At 48.4% G+C, this 14,422-nt stretch overlaps 1 protein-coding gene across 2 annotated transcripts in view; it reads right to left on the reverse strand.

Moving 5' to 3' along the window:
* Positions 1 to 14,422, reverse strand: part of LOC120997277 (24-hydroxycholesterol 7-alpha-hydroxylase) — a 77,937-nt gene that overhangs the window by 35,684 nt on the left and 27,831 nt on the right. For both annotated transcript variants that reach the window (XM_040427301.1, XM_040427300.1), the window contains exons 5-6: positions 3,826 to 3,919; positions 1,176 to 1,271 (exon numbers count right to left, since the gene is read on the reverse strand). In XM_040427301.1, the coding sequence (XP_040283235.1) occupies positions 1,176 to 1,271; positions 3,826 to 3,919 (190 nt within the window). The remainder of the gene's footprint in view (positions 1 to 1,175; positions 1,272 to 3,825; positions 3,920 to 14,422) is intronic.

Here is a 14,422-nt window from a genome sequence, read left to right on the forward strand (position 1 = left end):
TTACAGCGACCTACAAAAATCTCTATTTTAAAGGATACTGATACGAACCGGAAAACTCCTTTAATTAAGGAAAGGATCACTAGGATTTGCCATCACTTTATGACTGCTGGTGGTCTCACCTTTGGGCCCCCAACGATCCTGAGAATGTTTTTCCCAGCACAGTTCACTGGATTGCCACTGTGCCGAATCAATGCTGCAGGATCACACCCCCACCAATCATAAAGTAAGGCCATACCCTAACAATATGTCTCCCCTTTATGAGATAGTAATAGTAATAATAACAATAGTTGCAATATGAAACTAAAAACTATTACTACTATGACTACAGCTGCCCGTCACGTATAGATTTGAGTGGATTTCACCATAAATACTGGCTACCTCTGCACCTCTTGCACCCCAGGAGGATGGTATAGGAGGATGCGCAGCAGAATAAGTCCACTTTCCCTTCTGAGCTGGACTGCGGTTTTCGGGAGGAATCCCCTCCTTCCAAAAAACGCAGTCCAGTTCAGAAGGGAAAGTAGACTTATTCTGCTGCGCACCCTCCCGTGCCGTCCTGGGGTGCAAGGGGTGCAGAGGTAGCGGACCTTCCTGGGCCCTGAGACCTGAGTAGGCACATTGGTTCAGCTACCATCTAAGAAGACATCAAGTGGGTGAGGGCCCTGTTAAGGATTTGCACTGGGGCCCAGAAGATGCCTCTGGTTGGAATCAGGGGTGCACCACCAATGAGGCCAGGTGAGGCGATCGCCTCAGGCAGCACCAGGTAGGGGGCAAGAGAGGGGCAGCGGAAGGGCCATGGGCTGAAGGGAAGGGGTTAGGTTAAGAATTTGGCATTGGGGAGGGGGGTTGGGCGCTGTTTCAGTTTTCGCCTCAGGCAGCAGAAAGGCTAGGTGCACCCCTGCTTGGAACTTAGGTAACCCAGCGGTTCCCAGAACTGCTCCATCACTAGTGAAAGCCAGAAGTCCTGTAGGCCATCGGCCGTGGTTACTATAAAAGCTGCATTTTTTTAGCGCAAAACACAACATTTCTAGAAAAGATTTGCAGATTGTTCCATCGTTTTTAGATGATGGTCCGGCAGATTAAAGTAGTGCCACAAACCCTGTACAAGAGGGAAGACGACAAGAGTGCCCAATGTCTATCTGCAGCTTAAAAAGGCATCGCCAAATCCTGGCACTTACCGGGTTGGCATTTGCCTGTGATGCCCACAGAAGTAACAAGCAGTTGTTGTAGGTGGAATTGCCTTTAAGAACATCCAACAGATGATGGAATAAGGTCTGCGGAAAATGGGAGAAATACCAAAAATGGATAAATTTTACACATATACTGTATCTACTGTATTCCTGATGGTTAGAGTCCACTGGACCATCTGGTCTTTGGTGCTTAAAGGGGGTTGTGCCATGAATAATATTCTACATTTTTCAACCAGCACCTGGATGTGAATACTTTTGTAATTGCATTAAGTAAAAATGTTAGCGTTATTTAATAAAATGTATCTCTATAGCGCCACCTGCTGTTTATTCGTTTCCTTTTTTCTAGTCCACCTCCCTGAGGTGGTCGCACGTGCTCAGTTGAAATCTTCAACTGTCACCAGCCCTCTGTTCTGTTAGAAGCTGTGGCAGTGAAAAAGCTACAGCAGAAAGGACACGCTCCCTGAGCTGTTAGCTTGCTGTCCAACTATCATCTATCTGCTTATACAGAAACATCCAAATCCCTAAACTGGATCAGAGAGCACAAAACTACTGGTACCTGAGAACCCGACAAATAGCAATGGACGTAATCGTCTAGTATACAGTGATGTAGAGGACCGGCTGATATCACATACACAACAGTACTGAACGGGTTGCTATAAATAAAATAATACAATATGTGGATAAAAAAATACTAAAACATTTAAAATAATTTTTCTGACAAACAGTTTGTGCATTACTACTACACAATTCCGGTCAAATGTTAAAATATACCGGGGGGTTCTCAAAGTAATTCCTGCTGCTGTTCAGACTAAGATGTGTCTGGATGTCACTTAAGGGCTCGTTCACATTGCAGTCTGCAATGCACGGGTACCGTCCGTGGGACAGGCGCATGGGGATCGCAGACCTATTCACTTGAATGGGTCCGCGATCCTTCGGTTCCGCAAAAAGAGTAAGTTCCGTAGTGTTCCGTTCTGTTCTTCCGTTCAGCATCTCCGGATTTGCGGACCCATTGAAATGAATGGGTCCGAAATTCGTGATGCGAAATGGCCACGGTACGGTGCCCGTGTATTGCGGATCCGCAATACGGCAACAGGCATCACGCGTTCGTGTGAATAAGCCCTAAGACTAATGTTTCCTTCCGTGCTGGCTTGCAATCATACAGTGATGCGTACCAGTTAATGTTTAAGCGCATGAGCAGTTATACACAGTTGGATCCCAATTATTATGACCACTTCCTGCTTTCAATGTTGACAGCGTGTAGCTCATGAAGGAAGTCATGTGTGCTGAGCTGGTTCGGTGGGTATATAAGGTGTGCTGAGCTGGTTCGGTGGGTATATAAGGTGTGCTGAGCTGGTTCGGTGGGTATGTAAGGTGTGCTGAGCTGGTTCAATGGGTATATAAGGTGTGCTGAGCTGGTTCTGTGGGTATATAAGTTATGCTGAACTGGCTCGGTGGATATATAAGTTATGCTGAGCTGGCTCGTGGGTATGTAAGGTGTGCTGAGCTGGTTCGGTGGGTATTTAAGTTATGCTGAGCTGGTTCGGTGGGTATATAAGGTGTGCTGAGCTGGTTCGGTGGGTATATAAGTTATGCTGAGCTGGCTCGGTGGATATATAAGGTGTGCTGAGCTGGCTCGTGGGTATGTAAGGTGTGCTGAGCTGGTTCGGTGGGTATATAAGGTGTGCTGGCTGGTTCTGTGGGTATATAAGTTATGCTGAACTGGCTCGGTGGATATATAAGGTGTGCTGAGCTGGCTCGTGGATATGTAAGGTGTGCTGAGCTGGCTCGGTGGGTATATAAGGTGTGCTGAGCTGGCTTGGTGGGTATATAAGCTGTGCTGAGCTGGCTCCTGGGTATGTAAGGTGTGCTGAGCTGGTTCGGTGGGTATATAAGGTGTGCTGAGCTGGTTCGGTGGGTATATAAGTTATGCAGAGCTGGCTCGGTGGGTATATAAGGTGTGCTGAGCTGGCTCGGTGGGTATATAAGGTGTGCTGAGCTGGTTCGGTGGGTATGTAAGGTGTGCTGAGCTGGTTCGGTGGGTATATAAGGTGTGCTGAGCTGGTTCGGTGGGTATATAAGGTGTGCTGAGCTGGTTCGGTGGGTATATAAAAGGTCTGCTGAGCTGGCTCGGTGGATATATAAGGTGTGCTGAGCTGGCTCGTGGGTATGTAAGGTATGCGATAGGCTGTCTGCACACGTATACCTCGCTCCTGTTAGGCCTCTTTCACACGGGCTCAGGATGCATCCCGGGTGCATTGCGGCAAACCCGCGCGAGTAGGTACGCAATTTCAGTCAGTTTTGACTGCGATTGCGTTCCGTTGTTCAGTTTTTATCACGCGGGTGCAATGCGTTTTTCACTCTCATGATAAAAAACTGAATGTGGTACCCAGACCCGAAATTCTTCCCAGAAGTTCAGGTTTGGGTTCGAGGTTGTGTAGATTGTATTATTTTCCCTTATAACATATTCCCCCCCCCCCCCCCCTCCAGTGGCAGCCCCTATGCCTCACTCTGCCAACATAGATCTTAGCTCCATTTCTTCTGCTCTGTAAAACATGCCTCTAAATCTGGTGGCACCCCCTGTGCTCCCAGTGCTCTAGAACAGGTGCACACGCCGCCATGTCCGCCCCCGTTTTCTTACCTTACTGCTGTCCTCAGGCGGTTTATTTTGCTCGGCTTCAGCGACAATGTTCTTAAATAAGTTCAGCAGCCACCACTTGGACTGGGCCCAATCTCTGCAAAAAAAAAAAAAAAAAAGTGAAGCAACTTTGCAAATAGTTTTGAGTAAAGAAGTTCTTGCATCTTTTGTATACAGCTCTTGTGCAGACCTAGGTGTCGCCATGGTTACAGACTACAAACAAGCCCTGCGTAGTCTGATCCCTTCCATCTGCCCCCTCTTTTACAGTTGACTGGTCAGTAGGGTCATCAAAAAGGCGGGCAGAGTGAGGCTACGACGGTACATAGAGTTTGTTTGGAACCGCAAAGACAACATAGGTCTTCACGGGTGCTGCATACACAAAACGGTAGGGTATTTTTGGATCCAGACTGTGGCCCAAATTCTACATTTTTATACTGGATGCACTGGAGGGATAAAAAATATTCGCAAACCTGTATATAGACTTGAAAGCAAAGGTTGATCTTTAGTAAAGTTGGCTTACAGATTAAGGAATTGCAATATAAGCAATTGCTTTACATGCGTCTACCCCTTGAATCAGGGCTGTCCTCCTGGCACTGTTCTGATTAGAAGGGCTCCCACTACTATAACCCTTCTCATATCTTACCCTTCTGAGGGTAAGGCGGAGGTGGTGGGGCGGCTAGGCATATGCTATACAAAACGAAGATTTCTCAAAAACGGGATTTAAACAAGAAGGGGGCTGTTTCGCTCGCTCAGCAGGATCAACCCTACCAAGGCTGATAGGTGCTTTTTAATTAAAGGGCTACTCCCATGTGGACATTTATGGCCTATCCACAGGATAAATGTCCGACAGGTGTCGGTATCTCATGGCTATCTTGTAAACGGGGGGGCGGCCACGCGTGGCTCTGTCTATTCAATTCCATGGGAGCTACGAAGCACTTACTCCATTCACTGCAGCCACTCCTCCATTCACATTCAAGATAGGTGTGGGTCCCAGAGGTTGCGGCCTACCCTGCGGATATGGAAACACCCCTTATACCCCCTAGGCCAGGGGTAGGAAATCTCCGGCATTGCAGCTGTTGCAAAACTACAACTCCCAGCATGCATCCTTGCTCTGCTCTCCTCAGAACTCCCATAGAACTGAATGGAGCATGCTGGGCACTGTAGTGCCAAAAGTTGATGACCCCTGCCTTAGGCAATATCAAACCAGTTTCATTATCCTGGTGCGTTTCATCCACCGAGAAAGCGGTAAAGTTAATTTAAATTAAAGATGGCAACCAACATGGCGTCAGACCGTGCCGAAATACGCTATCACTGACTTTTAATTTCCTAGGCTAAGGAGTGGCACTGCGTGCTTATATCTTCTCTACTGTAGGACTTGTATCACGGGCACTGGATACGACAATACATGGGGTCTGCTTGTAGTTTATAAATATGGAGTCCCATAGATCTGCATGGGAGCTGTGTACACAAAACTGCAAGAGGTCTTTTAAATCCACACTTCTTGCAAAGCTTGTTCGTGTCTTTTATGAGATGTATTGGAGCAGTAAACAAGTTCTCTTACATATATCCATTACCTCAATCAAGGCCGCTCCTGTTCTGAGCCAAGGGCCTGATCATTACAAAAGGACATGTGTCGTAATTTATATTCCGCTGGTCAAGCTGAGAGACCATCTCGGGCAGTCATAGCAACTGCTGCCTGGGGCCTGAGCATGCAAAGTAGACAATGATGGATTTACTGATTGCCAAGGTCTACTTATACCCTTCAAGACACTGCCAGTATTCACTGTATGCGGCGGTATTTGTCCAACGAAAAACCCAGCGTTTTTGCTGAAAAGCGTCCAGGATCACCGCAGGTCCTCATTATAGTCAATGGTGATCCAGCAGTTCCCTGTATTATCTGGCTATGCCGGATATGGTGAACTCCAGCAAGTTGTTCCTACAGGAAAATCCCCAGATTTTTCATTTTTGCAAAGGGTAACAAGAGAAAAAGCACAATACAATTTGTTATGCATTTTTTCCTGAATACTGCAATGCCTCATATGTGTTCGTATACTGCTGTATGGGCACACTGCAGGGCTCATAAGGGAAGGAGCGCCATTTGGCTTTTGGAGGGCAAATTTCACTGGAATGGTTCTCAGGTGCTACGTCACATTTGCAGAGCCCTTGAGATACCAGTACAGTGTAAAATCAGAAAAGGTTACCCAATTTTCGAAACTAAACACCTAGGGGTATAATGATTGGCTTAACACCGCAGGTGTTTTATAGAATTTTTTTTTTTATTGGAACAACAAATGAAATATTACATTTTGGCCTCATGCACACGGCTGTTGTTCTGGTCCGCATCCGAGCCACAGTTTTTTGCGGCTCATGTGCGGACCCATTCACTTCAATGGGGCCGCAAAAGATGCGGACAGCACTCCGTGTGCACTCCGCGTTCCGTAGCCCCGCAAAAAAAATATAACATGTCTTATTCTTGTCCATTTTGCAGACAAGAATAGGCATTTCTACAATGGGCTGCCTGTTCCGTTCCGCAAATTGCGGAAGGCACATGGACGGCTTCCGTGTTTTGCGGACCGCAAAAAACGGAACGGTCGTGTGCATGAGGCCTTAATGAAATGTAATTTCAACATCAAATATTTCATTTTCACAACTGGAAAAAGGAGAAAAGCACCCAAAGAGGACCTGTCACCTCTCCTGATATAATAACAATTCTAAAGCATCTATTTTTATAAGGCCTCTTTCACACAACCGTATGGCTTTTTCAGTATTTTGCGGTCCGTTTTTCATGGATCCGTTTTTTTTGTTTCCGTTGTGTTTCCGTTTCTGTTCCGTTTTTCCGTATGGCATATACAGTATACAGCAATTACATAGAAAAAATTGGGCTAGGCAAAACATTTTCAATGGATGGTTCCGCAAAAACAGAACGGATACGGAAGACATACGGAATACATTCTGTATGTGTTCCGTTTTTTTTTGCAGACCCATTGACCTGAAAGGAGCCACGGAATGTGATTTGCAGGCAATAATAGGACATGTTCTATCTTTCAACGGAACGGAAAAAAGGAAATATGGAAATGGAATGCATACGGAGTACATTCCGTTATTTTTGCGGAACCATTGAAATGAATGGTTCCGTATACGGACCGTATACGGAACGCAAAAAAAGGCCCGCAAATGGAAAAAAAAAACGGTCGTGTGAAAGAGGCCTAACCCTATGATGCAGGCTCGGACTGGCCCACTGGGGAGTCGGGGAAATCCTCGGTGGGCCCCTGCCTAGTTGAAGCCACGCCCCTCACGGACATCTCACCAGGAGCAGCTCCAGACACTGGACTAAACACTAGGTTGTGGTTACAGGACCTGTGGTGATGTCACAGTCATGTGTGTGGGAGGAGTTAGGGGAACACAGGCTCCATGTAGGTTTGTGCTGGCGGAAAATGCAGAGGTACTTCATGTATGGAAGGTGTGTATAAAGCAGGGCTATGTCAGTGTAACCAGTCTGTTGTACAGTTTTGTGGAGCTGTGTATGTTATATATATATATAGTAGCGTCAGGCGGGCGCTGTGTATGGCAGCGTCAGTCGGGCGCTGTGTATGGCAGCGTCAGGCGGGCGCAGTGTATGGCAGCGTCAGTCGAGCGCAGTGTATGGCAGCGTCAGTCGAGCGCAGTGTATGGCAGCGTCAGGCGGGCGCTGTGTATGGCAGCATCAGGCGGGCGCTGTGTATGGCAGCGTCAGGCGGGCGCTGTGTATGGCAGCGTCAGGCGGGCGCAGTGTGTGGCAGCGTCAGGTGGGCGCAATGTGTGGCAGCGTCAGGCGGGCGCTGTGTCTGGCAGCGTCAGGTGGGCGCAGTGTGTGGCAGCGTCAGGTGGGCGCAGTGTGTGGCAGCATCAGGTGGGCGCAGTGTGTGGCAAGATTTAAAATGGAAAAAACAAAACAAAAACAAACTAAAAAGTTCACCACTGCGTTTCCTGATGTTCGATCGGCTTCGCTGACCTCCGTGTGATGCAGGTAAAATCACAATAAACCAGTCTTTATAAAAAAAAAGGTGGTCGCGCTGCCAGGTATACGTCCCAATTCACAAGCTCTAGAGAAGCGGCAATCTTCTTTGACACAACCAGCACACCTAAATCCCGTGGGTAGTAGCCTATCCTCAAAGCAACCTTCCTACGGAATCAAAGTTTCGGGTACATAGTGAAGGGCCGCACAGAGTAAATGGAACTTTTTTTTATTATACTCACAATAAAATCGTGATAAAACGCCTTATAAAATTATTATACAATCAGGTCTATCAGGTCCATCAAATCCAATGCCCTAGGGACATTGGATTTGATGGACCTGATTGTATAATAATTTTATAAGGCGTTTTATCACGATTTTATTGTGAGCATAATAAAAAAAAGTTCCATTTACTCAACTGTGCAGGTGGGCGATGTGTATGGCAACGTCAGGTGGGCGATGTGTATGGCAGCGTCAGGTGGGCGCTGTGTATGGCGGCATCAGGTGGGTGCTGTGTATGGCGGCGTCAGGTAGGCGCTGTGTATGGTGGTGTCAGGTGGGCGCTGTGTATGGTGGTGTCAGGTAGGCGCTGTGTATGGTGGTGTCAGGTAGGCGCTGTGTATGGTGGTGTCAGGTGGGCGCTGTGTATGGTGGTGTCAGGTGGGCGCTGTGTATGGTTGTGTCAGGTGGGCGCTGTGTATGGCGGTGTCAGGTGGGCGCTGTGTATGGCGGTGTCAGGTGGGCGCTGTGTATGGTGGTGTCAGGTGGGCCCTGTGTATGGCAGCGTCAGGTGGGCGCTGTGTATGGCGGCATCAGGTGGGTGCTGTGTATGGCGGCGTCAGGTGGGCGCTGTGTATGGTGGTGTCAGGTGGGCGCTGTGTATGGTGGTGTCAGGTGGGCGCTGTGTATGGTGGTGTCAGGTGGGCGCTGTGTATGGCAGCGTCAGGTGGGCGCTGTGTATGGCAGCGTCAGGTGGGTGCTGTGTATGGTGGTGTCAGGTGGGCGCTGTGTATGGCGGCGTCAGGTGGGCGCTGTGTATGGCAGCGTCAGGTGGGTGCTGTGTATGGTGGTGTCAGGTGGGCGCTGTGTATGGCAGCGTCAGGTGGGCGCTGTGTATGGCAGCGTCAGGTGGGCGCTGTGTATGGCGGTGTCAGGTGGGCGCTGTGTATGGCAGCGTCAGGTGGGCGCTGTGTATGGTGGTGTCAGGTGGGCGCTGTGTATGGTGGTGTCAGGTGGGCGCTGTGTATGGTTGTGTCAGGTGGGCGCTGTGTATGGCGGTGTCAGGTGGGCGCTGTGTATGGCGCCGTCAGGTGGGCGCTGTGTATGGTGGTGTCAGGTGGGCGCTGTGTATGGCGGTGTCAGGTGGGCGCTGTGTATGGCGGTGTCAGGTGGGCGCTGTGTATGGCGGTGTCAGGTGGGCGCTGTGTATAGCAGCAGTGGTCTTATGTTTAGTGTATGATGTTGTAAATGTAAGATTGTCTACACTTATTTCTGCATGGGAGACTAGCAATGGTTCAGCCCCATAACGTTATGTGGGCCTATGCATTATATATGTGAATTACCGCAAAATTCGTACTCCTCCTCGGCTAAAAATACTCCTCAAAATTGTTAAGAGGAGTATTTTTTACTCTTCTGGAAAAAATGTAGTGCGACCTCTGGTCTACATATTAATCAGCAGTGACAGGCAGCCCCAGCGTTCTGCTGGCAAGAGCCGCTGCCTGCCGCTTCAATAGGAAGAGCAGAGCTGCACAGACATACAGAAGGTGGCGGGATGATCTTGATCATCTCGCCACTTAACTTGCCTTGCAGTGAAGCTGGCGGCTGGCGCTGCTATCTTTCAGTGGGTGGCAGGACCCGCCTCTTGATACTTGTGGTGCGGTGCCTGCGCTTCCTTCTCACTCCCTGCGCTGCACGCACGCTGCGTTCTCACAGATCCCTGCCGCCCGCCCATATTCTAGAGTCTGCAGAGCATTGCGGCTGGCTTGTACTGTGCTCCTGAGTGTGCAGACGTGCTGGTGGTGCTGCTGTGACTCAGTGGTGGACATCACAGGCTGCCGCTAGTCCCCCAAGACAGTATGATATAATATAGGTAAATCTCTAGTTTAATAAAAATCTAATATCACATTTGACTGCATTCCTCTCTGGAAATTACAACTCCTAGCACGCCCTGTGAGATGCAAACCTTCAGGACCTGCTGGGAGTTGTAGTTTTCCTGCAACATGCTGTAGTTTGATATCACAATTATGATTGCGTGCTACAAAAATTGGAATAAAAATTGCTAAAAAAGTCATACACACTCCAACATACGGTATAGCTATTTGTGGCGGCCGCATAGAAAATAAATGGACGGCGGCTGCGTATGCTCAGTGCGCCCTCCACCAACTTTCAGGGCTCCCCTCAGGTGAATGCCATAAAAATTTTTTTTTAAAACAGCCATTTCTTGGTCCCCTGGCCCCAAAAATGTGCAATATTTGTGCGCTAAACTGCAAATATTCATGTGCATGAGCCCGAAAAATGAACAAGTAATATTTATTTTTGTTAGCTGTAGGGTGGGCCCCTAGTATAATTTCCACTGGTGGACCCTAGGCACCCCAGTCCGACACTGCTATGATGTATCATTCCTTTATTATTCCTGCTAGAAGTTATGAATGAATTGCTAGCAGTTTGCAACGAAGGTCCAGATGGGTGTTACCGGTTGGGGGTGTGTCCCTGCATCTGACAGAGGCAGCACTGATTTTATTATGTCAGACTGTCAGTAACACCCAGCTGGACCTTAATTGCAATAAGGGAATGGCACATCATACAGTCATGAGAATAGATGCTCCAGAATTGTTATTACACGGAGGATGCAAATAATCACTAAAACTGACATGTCAGGAGAGGAGACAGCTTTTTTTTTTTTTACAAACTGTTTTTACTGAAGATTTTTTAACAAATCGTAAAATGGTTAGTAGGGTTGTTACGGGTATCGAAATTTCGATACCCAATTGATACTTTTGTCCAGGTATCGATACGATACCGGGATTTCCATTTTTTCGATACTGGCCTGCGCTGCTGAGCTGTCTAGCATCTCCGAACATGAGCGCGCTGCTGTCGGCGCGCTCATGTTCTCTCAGCAGCACAGGGGAGAAGGAAGCAGTCCTCCCCCCCCCCCTGTGCCGCTGCCACCAATGATCGGAGAGGGAGCAGAGGAGGGGAGGGCGCACTGTGCCACCAATGATAAGGACTTTTCCTGGGTCCGGACTTAGTTAAGTATTAGGCTACACAGAGCGGCGCCCAGAGATGTCCCTGCACTTATTATTATTCCTGGGCGCCGCTCCGTTCGCCCGCCGTGCCCCATTACTATCTCCTGCTCCGTATGCTAATTACTATCAGAGCGATGGGGAGGAGACATCAGCTTCTCTAGTGGGCGTTCCTTCTCCCTGGCTGTAACGCTGTCCAATCGCAGCGCAGGGCGAAGGAACGCCCACTAGAGAAGCTGATGTCTCCTCCCCATTGCTCCGATAGTAATTAGCATATGGAGCAGGAGACAGTAATGGGGCACGGCGGGGGCGAACGGAGCGGCGCCCAGGACTAATAGTAAGTGCTGGGACATCTCTGGGCGCCGCTCTGTATAGCCTAATACTTAACTAAGTCCGGACCCATATAAGGTCGTCTTTAACACATAATACAGGAGGCGGGTGCCGGCAGCAGAATCGCATAGCCGGCACCCTGCCTCTGACAGGGAGCTGCGATCAGCGGCAGTTAACCCATCAGGTGCGGCCCCTGAGGGGTTAACTGCCGCTGATTTGCTGCCAGTACCCGCCTCCTGTATTAAAGGTTAATTATCATTGGTGGCGCAGTGCGCCCACCCCCCTCAACCCCCCCAGTATTAAAATCATTGGTGGCAGTGGCCACAGGGTCCCCTCCCCTTCTCATTGGTGGCAGTGGCCAAAGGGTCCCCTCCTCTCATTGGTCGCAGTGGCAGTTTCTGATCGGAGCCCCGGCTGTGTAATCCTGGGGCTCGGATCAGTCACCATGGCAGCCAGGACGCTACTGAAGTCCTGGCTGCCATAGTCAGCTCCCTGCTGCTGTGTGCACAGAGCACAGAGCAGCAGGAACAGTGTGAGGTCCTATTCACCCTGATGGAGATCTATCAGGGTGAATAGGACAAGGGATGAAAAGATCCCAGGTTCTGGCCCCTAAGGGGGGAAATAGTTATTAAATAAAAAAAAGTGTAAAAAAAAAAAAAAAAAAAGTAAAAAAAACCCCACCAAAATATTAAGTATAAATCACCCCCTTTCCCAATTTCACATATAAAATATATAAACAATATATAAATAAACATATCACATATTGCAACGTCCGAAAAGTCTGAACTATTAAAATATTGAAAAAAATCTATGCGGTGAACGCTGGAACAGAAAAAAATAAATAAAACTGCGCGATTCGCCATTTTTTAAAAATGCGGAATGCACGTGGCTTTTTTTGTTTATTTTTTCGCGTGGTATCGAGTATCCCAATACTTTTTTATGGTATCGAAATCGAATCAAAAATTTGGTATGGCAACAACTCCAAGGCTCCATTCACACGCAAATTGCGGATCCGCAACACACCCGCCCGGTACCCCTATAGAAATGCCTATTCTTGTCTGCAAGCTGCGGACAAGAATAGGACATGTTCTATCTTTTGCAGAGCTGCGGACCAGCATCTGCATTTGCGGACCCATTTGCGGACGTGTGAATGGAGCCTAATGGTTAGAAATAAGAGCCAATGTTGTAAAGAATAAAGAGGGTCGAGGCAAAGGGAGGAGAAAAAAAAGCATGGGAAAAGGGTGAGAGCTCCTCTTTAAAGGGGTTAATTATATTTTGTTAAAAGCTCAGAACAGTGTAAAATAATAACATAAATCATACTCACCAATCTCCCACCGCTCCCGTTCTGACACTTCCCGATCCACCGCCGATCTCTACTTCCTGGCCAGGAAATGTGACCACTCCGACCACTTCACCAATATTGGCAGAGGAGCGGCACAGTGTGTGAGTCTTATCTTTACGGTATCATCCACACGGTCACTATCTGTAGAGCAATGTACAACGTATTCCTCCCGGTGATCGATCTTTGAGCTCCTACCAGATCACAGCACAGAACTTCTAGGTTCACACTTGAGCGTTTTACAGCGCGTTCCTACGCGCTGTAAAATGCTCAACAGGCGAAAACTCATGTTTCCCTATGGGCATGGTTCTCACCTACGCGTACGAACGCGCTGTAAAACGCCCTACGCCCAAAGAAGTACAGGAGCTCCTTTGGGGCGTATTGTCGCGCGTAACACCTCTGTTTTTCATTGTACGCCTCTGTGGTCAATCGCAAGAACGCGCGTTTCCTATTTCCAAAAACGCGCTGTGAAAACGTCCGACAAAAAAGCGTGTAAAACGCGCGTATCAAATACGCTCATGTGTGAACCTAGCGTTAGTCTTGAATTTTCTTCCTATGTCATTCAGTTACGCTCCTAGAGCTGCCATTTATGGACTTGTTATTGAGTCACGCAGTCACCCGGGCTTCATGGACATGCATAGCCCCTGCTGTCTCCTCCCCTATCAGTGACTCCTCCGCTTTTACACTAAATTCAATGCTCTGTCTAATGTACTGCAGCCTGGGGGTAAAGGTAGGACAATAGTATTTTGCAGCAAATCTATAGTGTCCTGAGGGACTTCTCCCGACGAGGCTTACAATGAGAACTGAAGGCTGTAACCCTATGACAAAACAGTAAGTCCTTAACCTAAGAGCTTACATTTATCATGTTCCCTTGCCATGCCTGTACTAAGCCAATCACTGTTCCCTGATCCTCTGCTGCCCTCAATTGGTGATCTCAGGAACTCAGTGCGCGATGCTGTTGGGACACCATGGCAAAAGTCACATTCCCTGACTACCGACTTCGACATGATCTCCAGGTATTGGCCCTATAGGGTAGTCGCCCACTGACGTTGCATGCTTTGGAGAGAACAAAGGAGAGAAACGAGGAGAACAAACGTGGAGCCAAGGTTCGATACCAGGAGGGCAGACAAAGCGGCGCAGAGGTACTGAGTGCCCAACCAGTGGCCCTCCAGCTGTTGCAAAATGCCCTAATAGCTGTAGGCTGTCCAGGCATGCTGGTAGTTGTAGTTGTGCCGCAGGCTGGGCATCCCTGACTTATAGGTATCTTCAGTACCTCTGCGCCGCTTGGTCTGCCCTCCTGGTATCGACCCTTCGCTCCACGTTTGTTCTCTGCGTTTCTCTACAAAGCATGCAATGTCAATGGGCGACTACCCCATAGGGCCAAAACCTGGAGATCCAGCTGGGAAAGAAGGAGGGTTCCTCAGAGTCGCTTGATGGTCTCGGCAGCGCCACATGGTTGCGGCATAAAGGTTTCATTATCTTGGCGAGTTCCTCAGCAGCGTGAAAGTGGCAAATGGCTTCCAGTAAAGCTGATTCAAAGGTGACAACCAATATGGCGGCAGATCATGAAATACAATACTGCTCTAACTGCTAATTAACTGCTATACTATCTACACAGTGGAGTCCCATTATTATGACCACTTCCATCTTTCAACATCAGCAGCGTGTAGCTCATGATGAAAGTCATGTGTGCTG

Source organism: Bufo bufo, chromosome 4 (genome assembly GCF_905171765.1).
Source record: "Bufo bufo chromosome 4, aBufBuf1.1, whole genome shotgun sequence".
Taxonomy (NCBI): Eukaryota; Metazoa; Chordata; class Amphibia; order Anura; family Bufonidae; genus Bufo; species Bufo bufo.